The sequence below is a fragment of the Mastigoproctus giganteus genome, chromosome 2, assembly GCF_048544385.1.
Source record: "Mastigoproctus giganteus isolate SK-2022 chromosome 2, ASM4854438v1, whole genome shotgun sequence".
Classification (NCBI taxonomy): Eukaryota; Metazoa; Arthropoda; class Arachnida; order Uropygi; family Thelyphonidae; genus Mastigoproctus; species Mastigoproctus giganteus.
In genome coordinates this window covers 98,110,834-98,127,215 of record NC_143576.1, presented here as the reverse complement: position 1 = coordinate 98,127,215, position 16,382 = coordinate 98,110,834, and the positions used below count along the sequence as shown (strand labels likewise).

At 37.0% G+C, this 16,382-nt stretch overlaps 1 protein-coding gene across 1 annotated transcript in view; it reads right to left on the bottom strand.

Moving 5' to 3' along the window:
• The window catches only part of LOC150089449 (transmembrane protein 184B-like), a 139,352-nt gene that overhangs the window by 50,740 nt on the left and 72,230 nt on the right, over window positions 1-16,382 (bottom strand). Inside the window, exon 3 of the mRNA XM_090389495.1 lies at window positions 6,759-6,921. Within this exon, the coding sequence (XP_090245621.1) occupies window positions 6,759-6,921 (163 nt within the window). The remainder of the gene's footprint in view (window positions 1-6,758; window positions 6,922-16,382) is intronic.

The following is a 16,382-nucleotide window of genomic DNA, read 5'->3' as shown; positions in this document are numbered from 1 at the left end:
AAACTGTAGCCTGTCCAAGTTGATTATTCTTGTATGAACCACAGATCAGGGATGGCCAAGCAAAACATATGCTTAAATATAGTTAACAACCTGTAACCATATTTATTTTTCTGATTAGCCATTTGATTGGAGTCAATTAAAATTGCAACTTTGCCATGTGCACCACTGGAGGGAAATTGGTCTTGTCTACATATACCATAGTAGTCCACCATTATATTTATTTGCAGAGTCAGGTTTGTTTCTTGAAGGCAGCACCTACTGGATTATATTTATCAACCAAGTCACAAATGTCATTGACATTCTTTTGGAAACTTCGACAATTTCATATTACTGTATGCATTATATTGGTTTCATATATGTACCTGTCTTTTTGGGAGAGGCAATCTGCTTGTATCATTCTAGGCATTTCCTTTTTTGGAGTGGGGGGGGGGAAATACAGATAACTGTCCACATCTTACTCAACACATATTTCTAAAACTGGTTCATCCAAGACTTCTTTCTCATCTACATCCATACAATCATGAACAGATGGTTAGTCTTTTGTTTCTAGATCTTTGATAATTGTTATTGTTATATTTGGTTTTTAGGAGCATTAGCAACTAAGGCCATATTGCTCCGGGATATGTGGCGGTCATTCCCTGACCTTTCCGCATCCTCTGCATTTGGTGGTGACGGGCTCAAACCCCGGTCTAATCAAGGAGCGTGTGCTACGCACTACTGCTCCTTCTCACCGGGCTACGGAGGCGTCTCTTTGATAATTGTGGCTAGCCAATATAATGAGAAGTTGGAGAATTCCACCCACACCAGTTAAAATTCCATGAACAGATGGTTTATCTTTTGTTTCTAGATCTTTGATAATTGTGGCTAGCCAATATAATAAGTCGGAGAATTCCACCTACACCAGTTACAATTCCACCAGACGTGGAATTGTAACTGGTGTGTCAATGACTTGATTGGAAGTTGGCAGTGAAAACAACTCTGGTACTGAGAAAGCCCAATCAGCTATAGAGATGTTGGAGGAACTGAGACATTGGTTTGAACTACAGTGGTAATAGTTGTTGTAGTAATACTGGCTTTACTTTCTTAATACTTTCTGTTTGTATTGTTGAACAGTTGCTGAATATGTGCACAATATAATAGGTGGTATTTGTTTCTTTGCTTCCAGGTAACTAACTTTATATTCTCAGTTTCGTATTTCTGAATCATTTTTTCTCTTTTCATGTTTCATAGCCTTTGAAATAGGTGGAAAGGTTGCCTCTATAGTTTGGACACTGTAAAGAGACTGTGCAGAACATTCAGTATGGGTGTGTTTCTTGGACACACAGAAAGCACATACTGCCAGCAATGCCCAAATTTCTGATATTTGAAACATTTCTGATACGGTTTGGTATATATGTCGGACATGACAGTTCAGGCATTCCACTTTTACAGAAGTGGCTTTGGCGAGTCAAACATTTGTACGATATTTCTAGTTAGAACTACTGAACCATCTCTTTTAACCAGAATTCTTTTGGCATGAATGACATTTTGATCTTAGAGTTTCAGCGCAATTTCTTCATAAGATACATTGTAGAAGGTCCCATTCTGTTATCACTCCTTTCGAGTAGTTTAAGATGGCACAAGGGGATTCTTGTATGGGAGTTCCTCCAAATGTTGTCAATTTAAGCAATTGTTCTGAATCACTGTGTTTTGTTGTTTCAATAAACACAACTCCTGGTTTTAGTCAGTGAACCATTTTCATTAAGTCAACAGCATTCTCTAAGCATTTCAGGATCAGAAAAGGAGAATGCTTGCTAACTGGTTAGTCAGCCAGGGAATGTATAATCAGGAAGTTAGGCCAAACATTCTAGTCTATATCTTTTTACCCTTTGGTATAGGACATGTTATGATTTTCCTACTTTCTAGAGCAGGAGTGGCCAACTTAATTTGTGATGTGATCTACTTTTTCCCTTCAAAATGTGCAGCGATCTACCATCTCAAAAATTTCATTGCACAAGGTACACAAATCGAGGGATGACTGTATATTTAAAATTTGTCGTGATTGACCAAAATTAAATCCATGATCGACTGGTAGATCGCGATCAACTCGTTGGCCACCCCTGCTCTAGAGTGATGGGTCCAAGGGCCAGCAAAAGGAAGTATTGGTATAGTCCATATTTCCTCCTTTCAGCCCCAGCAGATTAACTTTTCCACCAAGGTTTCCAGTCTTCCATGGGAAAGCAGGAGCAGTGCCTGGTGTGAGCAAGAGAAGATTTGTAAAGATAGCTTATAACACTAGAAAAAATAAAGAAAGATACTTTTCCTCACCTGCTCTTTTTAAATCCTTTTGAGAGGAAAAAAGAAGCTGGTTATTAAATAAAGAGTTTTACAAAAAGCAAAAAAGTAACAAACTGATAATCACTTTAGAAGAATCTCACGAAGCACAGAGAAATTGCTCAGTCACAAATTGCTTGGCACCTGTTGCTCTTCAAACAGAATAATGCATCATGTCACAAGGCCAGAATTATACAGAACTGGTTCCAGGAACATAAGAGGGAATTCAACCTACTGCTGTAGCCTTCCCGGTCACTAGATCTTAAATCTGATTGAACAAAAAAATTGAAATTATATAGATGGAATGAGCTCCTTAGAGTAGAGACCTGCAACAACTGTGGGAAGAAATTGAGTAAATATTGAACAGCATCCTTGGCATGCTTTTGATACTGTTGGGTCCGTGCCTTGATGCCTTCTGATCCTGTTGGGTTCATGCCTTGATGAATATATACTGCTCTGAGGCCTAAACAAGAACCTACTTGCAATGTATCTAATAAAATGGCTGCTCAGTGTAAAGTAGTCTATTGCTATCCTCTAGCTAGACTAGAGAATTGCAGTCAACATATAAAATGTATTTTTGGATTGGTGCAAATAAAATTGATGACAATATACTATCAGATGCCAACTTTCCCAATTTTACAGACTCCCAAAAATTCATATATTAAACATCCCTTTCAGACCCACTGTTTCTTGGTTCTCCACCTACAAACTTTCAAAATATATTTTTTACTTATTAAAACTACTGGTTGGAAACATGGATACCATAAAATGCAATAATGACTTCATGCATTATGGCTGAGCCTAATATACAGTAATGTGAAAACATTTCTTATGATGAGGTCTCTCCCCACCAACCCCCATTTAGATATACATCTAAAATCAGCATGCTGTAGATTGAACAAGAAGAATGGCTTTAGAGTGGATTACTATGTCAAAATCTTAGTTATATTTTAATCTTATGGACACTGAAGTTGTGTTTTAACCAGTGTTTTAATGATCCAGTGTTCATAAAGTCCTTGTGCACTTTAAAACTGCAATAAGGTTCTATAAGAGATAAAAAAAAAGTCTGCAAAATGCATTGAAAAGGTAATTTATTGTTTAGTTTAGTTTTTAGGGTATGTAACCATAAGATTTTTAGGATTCAACATAACTTTCATCATTCATCATTACTGATAAATAGCACAATTTTTCAATTCCATAAACATTTTCAGTTGTGTTTCAGTTATGGTATTATTTGCATTTGCTATCCTGATACAAAGATCATTTAACAAGCAGGGTTGAGGAGTAAACCACACTTTTAACCCCCACCCAGAGTAAAAAGTGAAATGGGGGCAAATTGATTGAGTAAGCTGGCCAAGCAATTGGCTCATTTCTGCCAAACCATCTGTTTGGGAAGACTTTGTTTAAAAATTGTCAAACATTCCAAGAGAAGTGGCAAGGTGCTCCATGTTGCTGAAAAATCATATTGGCTTCAACTGTTAATTGTCTTAGTTCAGGAATAAAAAAATCCTGTAGCCCTGTAAGAAACTATCACCATTCACAGTCTATTCAAAAAAACGCCTTTTATGATTTCAGACTTTGAACCAGTTAATACACAGCATCATGCTAGTTCGTAGTAAATCACAGAAGTAGGTGAAATGGCATCATTTTTGTTATAGCTCATATTATGAATGCCTTTATGAGTTGCCCTGATATTGCACTAAATCGAATAAGCAATGCTTCACCAGTGGAGAAAACTAATGTTACTTATTCTCGCAGATACCACCACCCAGATAGCACCGTTTCAAGGCTTTTTGGCCTCTCATCAGTAGGCAGGTAGGTACCCTGGTGTTACAATAAGACACATTATGTGTAGTTATACTTCGTAACTGGGTTGTGACTTATTGTAACACCAGGCTACCTACCCACCCACCAAATGAGAGGCCAAAAATTCTTGAAATGGTGCCATTTTTGTGTGTAACGACCAGGGGAAGAAGCTGATGACCAAATTTTTGATGCTAATGACCAAATCAGCATCATTATTCTGCTAGACAGCATTACTGTCTTTAAAAGTTTTACTACAGCCTATATTTTCTGCCAAATAATTAAATTTTGAAATGGTTTAAAACTTTAAATTAAAATTTCAACCTAAGTTTTCAAGACATGAACTGTGTGAAAATATGAAAATTTCACTTATCTCAGCTTGAAAGAAAGGAAGCTAAAATGTTTTGCTCATCTCAATGGAAATAGTGAGCTGTTGAAGTTTCATCTGCAGTCCATAAAAATCAATGTACTGGACCAGCACAGAACTTGGTATACTGTAAAAACAGTGCATTGCATATGCATCTAAAACCATCAGACTGCATAAGCCATTATGGCTGACAGTAAAGTCAGCCAATGGATATTCTGAGTGAACATATTTACTAAGATGGCAAGAGCTGAAGAGCTGCTTAAACATTTTCTGTTTAGTGATGAGTGCACATTCCATGTCACAGGCAAGGTGAACATACACCAATGTGAGAGTATGGAGAAGTTGGTTTTGGAACATCCAAGATAGGCCCAAGGTTAATGTGTTTTCTAATGTACACTGCAAAAAAATATACAGCCCATTCACTGCAGAAAGAACAATGACCAGTCCTGTGTATAGAGATAGAATGGAGAATTATCTGATTCTGCATATTTCTGAGAATGATTCCAGCAACAATATGCTCTTCCAACAAGCTGGCACACCCCATCACTTCCATAAGGATGCTTGAGGCTGTTTGGTTCTTCACTTTCCGGATCAGTAAGGCACAGGTCCAATTCTGCAGTCAGCTCACTAAAGAGGCCTCATGCTACTGGACTTCTTTTTGTGGGATTACATTAAGAATCAGAAATAAGCCCTACCTGCTTGCCAACTAATTTGAACAACTTGAAGTGATAGATTATTGCAGTGCTTGACACTGTCATGCCAGCCATGTAGCATAATGTCTAGCAAGGGGTTTATTACTGTTTGAATGTGTACCACATTACTGGTTTAAGTCACACTAAAATGTTCCCTCTAAGTAAATATAATAAAAGGTTAAAAGCACAAAATGTGTGAAACCAATTTTGACTTTTACCTTTTAACTGAAAGACACGACAGTTGCCTATCTTGCTTGTTTTTTGTTTTAGCCTCTTGTTATCTGGACCTTTTTTGTCATGTTCGGACTGAAATTTTTGAATTTGTTGTTAAAATTGGACAAAGTACCGGCAGCATTGGGACTTGTGGGGTACCGGATTAGTGTTTGCCAGATCACCGGTGGTTATTTTAGCACATACATTTTACCCAACAGCTAACCACCTCCTTCTACCTTTAACACGTTGACTGCCAAGCTAGTTTAAGAAAAAAATTCCCCAGGGACCAAAAAATATTTAGGAATTCTAAAATAAATATTGTAATGTCAATGTTGTCGTTTTTTCGCTTGAAATATAAAAAAAAAAAAAGTATTTTTTTTTTATGTTGCATATATGTGGCCAACGTGGCCAAATATGTTGGTTAGTATTTCTTGAGAAGCCGTGTTGGCCACATACGCTATTTAAAAATTATTTAAAAATGAATTATTTAAGCTAATCCTAATGCACATTAAATGAAATGACTGCATATACATTTTTTCAGCTCATCATAATTTATTTCAAGTCAATAGTGCACTAAAAATCAGAATCATAAATTTAGGATACCTTAAAGCTTTTCTTTAAAGAAATGAAGGCATCTTTTTAAACAGCAGAGTGCATATCATGTTCCTAAATGAACTCATATAATGAATTTAAAAAATTATACAAACTTCCCAATGAAAATTACATCATACATAAAATTTAATTCTGTTAACCCATAGAGTAATTTGCTTCTAAAGGAATTTAAGTTTCTTTGCTAAGTATCACTAGGCCAGTATTTCCATAAACACTGAAACTACAGTGTTTTTTTTTTTTTTTTTTTTGTTGGCATATTTTTGAGAAGACATAAATATTAAAAGATTACCTCTTTCACTGTTATGCTGAAGTGAAAGCAGGTATGCTACTATTTTTTGAGATTAAGTTTACCTTAAAGGTTGCTTGCAATTAAACAAAAATTTATTTCAATTTAAAAATTCTTTGGGTAAATAAAACCATATCCAAATAACTCAATAAAAATATATTCTTTATACATGTCTGACTCCCAGTGGTGACTCAGAAGACAATGTCATAGTTATTAGAATATGTTTTCAAAAACATTTTAATAAATAATTCTAAATATTTACAAATTTTAGAATTTTTTTTCTTTTTCATAAATATTTCAATTAATATTTTATAAATATTTTATCTTTTATATTAATATAAATTGCAGTTTATAGAAAATTAAAAAAAAAAAAAAAAAAAAAAGAGAAACAAATATAACTAGTTTTCATAAATTTTAATAGCTAAATTGTAAGATCTCTGGTTTCAACAAACAGATCAAAAAAATTATTTACCTTCATACCAGTCTCTAACACTGTCAAAATAAATGTAGAAATTATCATGAAAGAAAAGTAAGCTCAGCCAGGAATCAAAGGCATATATGGGCACAATGAAAAGAATGCGAACAATCCAACGCTGTTCTGATGGACTGGTATAATACCGCAGGTGTTGGTATATCTAAAAAAAAAAAAAAAAAAAAAAAAAAAAAACATACGTAGCATATAGATGAACTCAATTTCTGTTGCAAAATTATGCAATTATATCACAAAAATGTTAAATACATATTTCATACCATAATTTGTAGCATGCATAAATAAGCTCCCAAAACACTAACAAATATATGAATCAAAATTATTCGACAATAGTAGTCATTTTATTCTCTCTTTATAATAACTCATATTAGTATATATGCAACAGGATGAAAGTAAGGAAATGCTAACGAGGAATTAAGCAATATTACTAATTTTTTTTTGTTTTTGCTAATTTCTAAAATGTTGGCACTGAATTCAACAGCCTGAAAGCATAGCGAGATATCAATTATCTGATATGAATGGAAACTTGACTACTTTCAATAATGGAAATCTTGAATAACAGAAACTCAACCTTTTCAAATAAAGAAATTTAGTATCTGTGCCCTTTTTATGCCCTCAAACTAACTAAAATGAAGGCCTATTAAATATGCAGCTGCCCAGCTCAATACCTACACTTGGTGCAGCAGATTTGTTATTTGGTTTTTAGGAGCATTAGCAACTAAGGCCATATTGCTCCGGGATATGCGGTGGTTATTCCCTGAATGACCTTTCCGCATCCTCCGTATTTGGTGGTGACGGGCTCGAACCCCGGTCTAATCAAGAAGCGTGTGTTACGCACTGCTGCTCCTTCCCACCTGGCTACGGAGGCGCCTGGTGCAGCAGAAAACACAGTGGCATCCCAAAAGTCAGAAAGTGCTGTGCTACACATGGCTGGGATCAATAGCTATTGTCACTGATTCTACTGCCAGGAAAAATGGGAAATATATTATGTAAAAATAAGACAGGCAAAAGAGGACCACATATTGTCTGCCAGGAGCAAAAGTTAATGATCTTGTAGAACATCTATCATCTTTTAAGGGCACAAAAGGTAATATTGTTGTACACATTGTTACTAATGATATTAGCACTCAAGCTGGTCACACTATCTCATGAAACTGTGGAAATATTTTAAATAACAACAGTTAAATGATTTAAAATTAGGCATGTCTTAATGGATATAAGAAAAAATATGATTTTTAATCATTTAAATTAATTTATTTTTTATAAATTAACATTAAAGTAGTATTAAAAATCATCTACACACACAACAGCTAGTAGGCATTTTCATAAGCGCATAAATGTGCACACAGATACAGGGCCACATTAACGCTACTGCCAAACCGGCCATGGCAAGGGGGCCTCATTTTCAGTGTAATTATTTTCTAAAGTAATGATAAAAATTTCTAATAATAATAATAAACCAAGATAACATGTAATATAAAAGCATTCTTAAACTTAACTTGTTAAGTGCTTAAATTTTATTCTTCTGTCTTTTTATTGTACAATAAATAAGTTAAAGGTTTATATTAAAATTGTTTTTAATTATTACTTTATTTTTCAAGTCAAAAAACAAACACATTTTTGACTCTTAGTTTACATTTTATTAAGTAATTATTATACACAATATAAATATAAAAACCTATGTAGTATTTGTATTTATATTATGTATGTGTTAACTGTCATTATGGGGGACTTCAATACTAAGGCTGGAAAGAGACAAAACAGCACAGAAAGGGGAACTATAGGAAATTTTGGAATTGTTGAAAGAAATGAAGAGGTGAAAGCCTTGTGGAATTTGCAGAATCTAGAGGTATGTCAGTAATGAACTCTTTTTTCAAGAAAAGGGTGAACAGAAAATGGACATGGAAGAGCCCAAATGGATTAACAATTAATGAAATAGACCTCATTCTCACTAACAGAAGATATATTGTGAATGATGTTACTGTCCTGAACAAGGTAAATGTTGGAAGTGATCACAGAATGGTAAGATGCACACTTGATATAGATGTAAGAAAAGAAAGGAAAGGAAAAAACTGACTCAAGTAAATAATACTAAGGTCTTTGAGATAACAGAAGAGGAGAAAAAGCAGTATGAATTGGAACTTAAGAACAAGTTTGAGCTTCTGCAGACTGTTCAGGACCAAGATATCGACGAGGAATATTACAACTTTCTGAAAGTGATAGAGCTCAAGAAACCTATAGGTAAAAAGGAATCCAAAGAAGAAAAAAATCAGTCAAGAAACACTTGTCATGATGAACCAAAGACGATAAATGAAGAGCAAGAAAAACACTGACGGGGAGAAAATTGAGTATACTGAGTTATGCAAAGCCATTAGAAAGAGACTCAGAGAGGACATAAGAAAATTTAATACAAGAAAGTTAGAACAAGCATTAAGGGAAAACAAAAGATTTAAATCAGCATCCATGAGCAGTAATACAGAAAGACAAATGATACTGAAACTGAAGAATAGCGATGGTGTACTTATGAATAGCAGAGAAGGCATAATTCAAATAGCAGAAGACTACTATAAAGAGTTATACAAGGAGCAAGGCAATGATGTCAGCAGTGGGGAAGGTGGATCGCAAATTAGTAACACATACAACAAACCTGATATCCTTCCTGATGAGGTAGAACATGTGTTGAAGAAAATGAAGAATCAGAAAGCCCCGGGGGGGAAGATGAAGTTACTGTAGAGTTGTTAAAATTGGGAGGAAGAGACATGACACAAAAACTGGCAAGACTCTTCACAAAATGCATTAGAAAAGGTGTGGTGCAGAAGGAGTGGTATAATGCAATCACAGTTTTGCTACATAAGAAAGAAGACAAATCAGTAATTGGAAATTATAGACCAATTAGCTTGTTATCACACATCTACAAGTTGTTCACAAGGGTCATTACTAACAGATTACAAAGAATACTTAATGAGAATCAGCCGAAAGAGCAAGCTGGCTTTAGGAAAGGATTCTCAGCTATGGATCACCTTCATGTAATGTCACAGCTAATGGAGAAAGCAAATGAATATAAAACACCATTATGCCTGACATTTGTGGATTATGAAAAGGCATTTGACTTCATACAGCATAAGGCAATGTTTCGGGTACTGGAAAGATAAGGCATAGATAACCCATATATTATGATTTTGAAGAAAATATACGAAAAGGCTACCTCCTTTATTCTACTAGACAAAAGACAGTAGTAAATTTAAAATTGAGAAAGGAGTTTGACAAGGGGACACAATATCTCTGAAGTTGTTTACTGCTGAGCTTGAGGAAGCTTTCAGAAGATTAGACTGGTCGCAGAAAGGAGTCAATGTGAATGGGGAGTACCTAAACCATTTACGATTTGCAGATGACATTGTGGTCATAAGCCACGATCCCAAAAAATTAGAGGAAAATCTTAATCAGTTATGTAGAGTTAGTAAGGATTTTAGACTAAAGATGAATATGGCTAAAACAAAAGTAATGATGAACAAGTATGCCACAGAAAGGGATATAATCATTGAAGGAGCAGTAATTGAAAAGGTGGAGTCATATACTTATCTGGGACAAGTCATTAGCTGTAATAATGATAAATGGATGGAAGTCAAGAGAAGAATAAATTTTGAATGGATAGAATTCAGGAAATATAGTCATATACTGAGGAGCATTATCCCAGTTTGTCTGAAACATAAAACAACCAACCAATGTATACGCCCCACCATGGCTTATGGAAGTGAAACTTGGGCACTCACCAAAAGAATGGAAGAGAAGTTGAGAACTACACAGCAAAGAATGGAACAAATTATATTGGGAATCAGACTGTCAGATAAGAAGAGAAACACATGGATTGGGCAGCAAACTCAAGTAAAGGACATTCTTATCAAAATTAAAGAACTAAAATGGTCTTGGGCAGGACACAGCTCGAGGACATGATGACAGATGGACTAAGAAAATAACAGAATGGTACCCAAGAGGAGCTAAGAGAAAACCTGGAAGACAACAATGGAGATGGACAGATGAAATTCATGAGTCTGTGGGTAGTAAATGGATGGCTATTGCCCAAAACAGAAGGAACTGGAAAGTTTAGCATTAGCATCAGAAGAGACATATGATGCAAGAAAGCAAGCTTATGCAGCATCAGCCAAAAAAAAATAAATAAATAAAATAAAAATAAAAATAATAATAAAAAAAACCAATCCCATTTCACCCCTTCATTCATTCGAAACACCTGTCCAGCTGCGCCTTAAATTTATTTAGGCTATCAACTCCCACAACAAGGGATGGAAGTCTGTTCTACCAACGAACTACACGCTGGCTAAAGGCAAATTTCTGCACATCTATCCTTTCCTCAATTTGAATTTATGCCCTCTCATTTATGCATTCTTCTGAGCAAGAGGAAGAATCCCATTGGCATTGAGCATGCTCAAACCATTCAAGGCTTTATACACCTCTATCAGATCACCTCACTGGTGCCTAGTCTCCAGACACTAACTTGCAAAACTTAAGCCTTTCTTCGTAAGAGCAACCCTTTGTTTCATTCACTAATCTTGTTGCCCTTCTCTGTATTCGTTCCAGCAGCTCTACATCCTTCTTGAAATGAGGCTTCCAGACCTGTATACAGTACTCAAGGTGTGGCCTGACCATTGCCTTATATAAGGGAACAATCACCTCCTTATCCGTGCTAGAAAAATTCCTGTATATCATTGACAATACACCATGAGCTACTCTTGCAGCCCGTCTGCACTGCTCAGAGAACTTCATATCTGCCTGCACAATTACCCCCAGCTCCTTTTCATTCTCTACCACTGTCAGTGTGGCGCCTCTGTAGCCAGGTGGGAAGGAGCAGCAGTGCGTAGCACACGCTTCTTGATTAGACCGGGGTTCGAGCCCGTCACCACCAAAGAAGGAGCATGTGGAAAGGTCAGGGAATGACCACCGCATATTCCCGGAGCAATATGGCCTTAGTTGCTAATGCTCCTAAAAACCAAATAACAATAACAAATAACATAACCACTGTCAGTGTAGTACCACAGAGTTGGTACGCTGCTCTGGGGTTGCTGTTTCTCATATGTAGCACTTTACATTTGTCAATGTTAAACTTCATTTGCCACCTCTCAGCCCATCTGCTCAACCTTTCCAGATCCTGTTGCGGCAGCATAGCATCAGTAGTGTCCTTAACAGCCCTGCCAACCTTTGTATCGTCTGCAAACTTGGACATTAAGCTTGATATACCATCATCAATATCATTTATAAATACAGAAAACAATAATTGACCCAACACTGAACCCTGAGGAACTCCACTAATAACATTAGTCCATGAAGAGCAGTGGCCATTGATTACCACTCTCTGTCTTCTCCCCCTCAACCACCCCTTTATCCATAGCAGCAATTTGTCTCCAATGCCACACTGCTCCAATTTATGCAGCAGTTTTCCATGTGCAACAGTATCAAAAGCCTTTCTAAGATCCAAATATATAACATCAAAGTTATTTCCTGCATCCGGTTCTTTTGTGACTGCATCATAGTATCCAATCAAATTGGTAAGGCAAGACTTCCCCTTAACAAAACCATGCTGTGTCCGAGCTATAACTGAAGTCTTGTCTAGATTATCCTGCAGTGCTTCTTTAACTAGTGCCTCCATTAATTTTCCTGGAACAGAAATTATATTCACAGGTCTATAATTACTTGTGTTAGCCTTTGATCCTTCTTTGTGAATTGGGGTCACATTTGCAAATCTCCAGTCTATGGGTACCTCCCCCAAGTCCAAAGAAGATCTCATAATTATGGCTAAGGGTTTGCTTACTTCTTTTGCTGCCTCCTTTAATATAACTGGATAGATCCCATCCACCTCAGGTGCCTTTCTTGTGTTTATCTTCAACAATTTCTCTCCTTCACTTTCCTCTCAGTTATTACAAAATTATCTAGATCACTGCCAGAGTTAACTTCACCTCCGGCATTCCCCTTCATGAATAACCCCCCATGTGTGAATGTAGATGCACAATACTCGTTTAGCACACTCATACTCTCAATTTTGATCTCCCAATGCTTATGTCACACCAAACTGACTCGACACTTCACTGTCCAGCGATGTCGACTGGCTTCACTTCCTTGGATTTTATGTGTTTCTTAACTAATAGCATAACCCCTCCTCCCTTCTTGTCCTGTGTATCCTTTCTGTACACATTGTACTCCCCAAATTCCAGTTCTGCATTCCTTATATCTGTGTGACACCACGTTTCTGATATCCCAACAACATCTGCATTTGATGTTTTGAGCAGTACCTCAAATTCATCAAATTTATTTACCAAACTCCTAGCATTGGTATACATGCACCTGTTCCTATTCTTAGCTACCCTAACACAACCCATGTGTTTACTTGTACCGCAATGACTCCCAGCAGTCTCTGAAATATCCTGCATCTTGTTTTCCAGACTGCTGCTCATTCCAATAGAAGCAGTGCAAGAATCACTTTCACCTCTGCCAGTGGCTACTGTTAATCTATTAGTCCTTGTATCCCCCCAAGCTAGCAGCTTTCCGACCCACCTAACACTGCCTCAATAGCATCAGCAAATATTCTTGTACCCTTTCTATTTAAGTGTATCCCATCCCTGTAGAAGCAGTCTCTCCTGTTAAGAAGTACAGACCAGGCTGAAAAAAATTCTACCCCTTGAGCCTTGCACAATCTTTCCAGGGCCGAATCCCTCCTATCGTGTCTGCGCAGAATTGCAGACACTTTCAAATTCAACCCTAATTCACGGCTTTTTTTCGACAGTGACCTGTACTTGTTAAGTAATTCCGGCGGTTTCCTACTCTTAATATCATTAGTGCCAACGTGTACAACTATATCACCTTTTGTGCCCTTAAAAGATGATATCCGCTCTACAACGTCATCAACCTTTGCCCCTGGCAGACATACCCTGGTCCTGTTCCACCTATACTTTTTACAAAGTATGTTCCCCATTACTCTGACAACAGAGTCACCAATAACTACTAGTAGTTCCTGTGGGACCAGCGCATTCTGCCTTTGGGGTTGCTGCTGTGTTGGGTGATGACCAAGTGCAAGCTCTGGAATTGATGTGGGCAGCTGAGAGCTTGATGGGCCCCTCAATTTAGATCCTTTGAGGCCATCCACCCTGTCCTTCAAGCTCTCATATAGGCCCATAATAATGCTGAGTTTTTGCCTGATTTCCTTACACTCCTTACATCGTGCACACACACACACACACAGAGACATCCCGCATGACAATATCATGTCTCGTACCCGAATGCTCCACAAACATCTAGCAAGCAGTGCATTTTAAAAGTTGATGGAGAGGCCTTCATCCTGCAGTGGATTGAAAATAGCTGATGATGTGTTATATATATTAAAAGGGCCTCAAATTTAAATATGGCCAGAGGCCTATTTCATCCTTAATCTGGCCCTGCACAAATATCTTCAAAACATAGATGGCAAAATACATTTGTAAACTTATTTTAGTTTTAAAATAAGTTTCAGAATAAAACTAAGAATATAAGTCTTAAGTTTTTCACTATACACTTTGTTTTAAAAATATTTTTAAAACTTCAAAGAATTTTACAGTGCGATTTGATTCTGCCGCTTTCCTGCACTTGGCAATCAAGGAAATATGAAATGCATGTGAATCACGTTGCAAATAAATGTTGACAAACATTTCAGAGCAGAAAGACTCAAACTACGTAAAAATCAAACTATGACATTAATTAGTTAATTTGTATCATTACTACATAGTTGAATTTTTTAGACACACCAAAGTTGGTACACTGGCATCATTATTGTAACATCTCGTATTGTGAAATCCTTCACAATGAGTTGACCTCTTTATACTTCAAATAAGTAATGCTTCCCATTAGAGATGACAACTGTTATTTATTTTCAATTGAGTACCACAATTCAGACAGTACTGTTTCAAAACTATATGGCCACTCATCAGTGAGCGTGTTTATTAGTTATTTGGTTTTTAGGAGCATTAGCAACTAAGGCCATATTGCTCCAGGAATATGCAGTGGTCATTCCCTGACCTTTCCGCATCCTCCGTATTTGGTGGTGATGGGCTCGAACCCCGGTCTAATCAAGAAGCGTGTGCTACGCACTGCTGATGCTCCTTCCCACCTGGCTACGGAGGCACCTCAGTGAGCGTGTAAGAGTTGACAACCCAGTTATGACTTATTTACACAACGTGAGATGCAAAAACATGTTTATTAGACTAATAATATTTTAGAGCAGAAAGCCTCAAACTATGACATTAGTTAATGCATTTGCAGCACTACTACATAGCTGAAGTGAAGACATTGTACAAATTGGAGCAGAATGGTATTAAGGGTAAGTTGCTACAATGGATAAAAGGATGGTTGAGTGGGAGAAGACAGAGGGTGGTAATTAATGGGTGCTGCTCTTCGTGGACTAATGTTATTAGTGGAGTCCCACAGGGTTCGGTGTTGGGTCCACTGTTGTTTTGTATATTTATCAATGATATTGATGAAGGTATATCAGGCTTAGTGTCGAAGTTTGCAGATGATACAAAGGTTGGCAGGGTTGTTAATGACAGTAATGGCAGTGTGCTACTGCAACAGGATCTAGATAATTTGGGCAGATACCTTTCGTGTTGGGGTTTTCATAAATAAAAGATGGGCTAAGAAGTGGCAACTGAAGTTTAACCTCGACAAATGCAAAATATTGCATATGGGTAGAAGTAACCCCAGAGAAAAGTACCAACTGTGTGATACTACACTTAAGGTGGTAGAAAATGAAAAAGATCTGGGAATAATTGTGCAGTCAGATATGAAGTTTTCTGAGCAATGCAGACAGGCTGCCAGGGCAGGTCATGGGATTTTGTCAATGATATATAGGAATTTTGCTAGCAGGGCAAAGGAGGTGATTGTCCCTCTGTATAAGGCAATGGTCAGGCCATGCCTTGAGGCCTCATTTTAGGAAGGATGTCAATTTGCTTGAGTGTGTACAGAGAAGGGCAACAAGATTGGCCAGGGGAACCAAGAAGTGCTTTTACCAAAAAAAAAGAGTTTGTTCTGCAAATTGCACCATCAGGAGACTGACATCTGCGAGGTGATCTGATTGAAGTGTTAAGCCTTTGAATGGACTGAGCAAGCGCAATGCTGATACAATTCTTTCTTTTGCTTAGACTACACACGAGGGGGGGCACAAATTCAAATTGAGGGAAGGTCGGTTGCAGAACAGATATGCGCAAGTTTTCCATGCCTTTAGCTAGCATGTTGTTGATCACTGGAACAAACTTCCATCTGTTGTGGAAGCTGATGGCTTAAATAAATTCAAGGAAAAACTAGACAAACTATTGGAGGGAATGAATAGGTGAAATGAGAAGTGTCATTTTTATTTTTTGGCTGATGCTGTATAAGCTTGCTTTCTTTCATCATTTGCCACCACTAATGCTAAACATGGCTTCCTTGCAGCATGTTGCCAATACTAATACTAATAACCCAAACAGCATCAAAGTTAACTGAAGAAATTACAAAGCTGAAGAAAAGAAAAAAACAGAAGCATCACCGAACAAAAAAAGCGGGCCTAAATTACTTTCTACAAAGATATGCAAAACG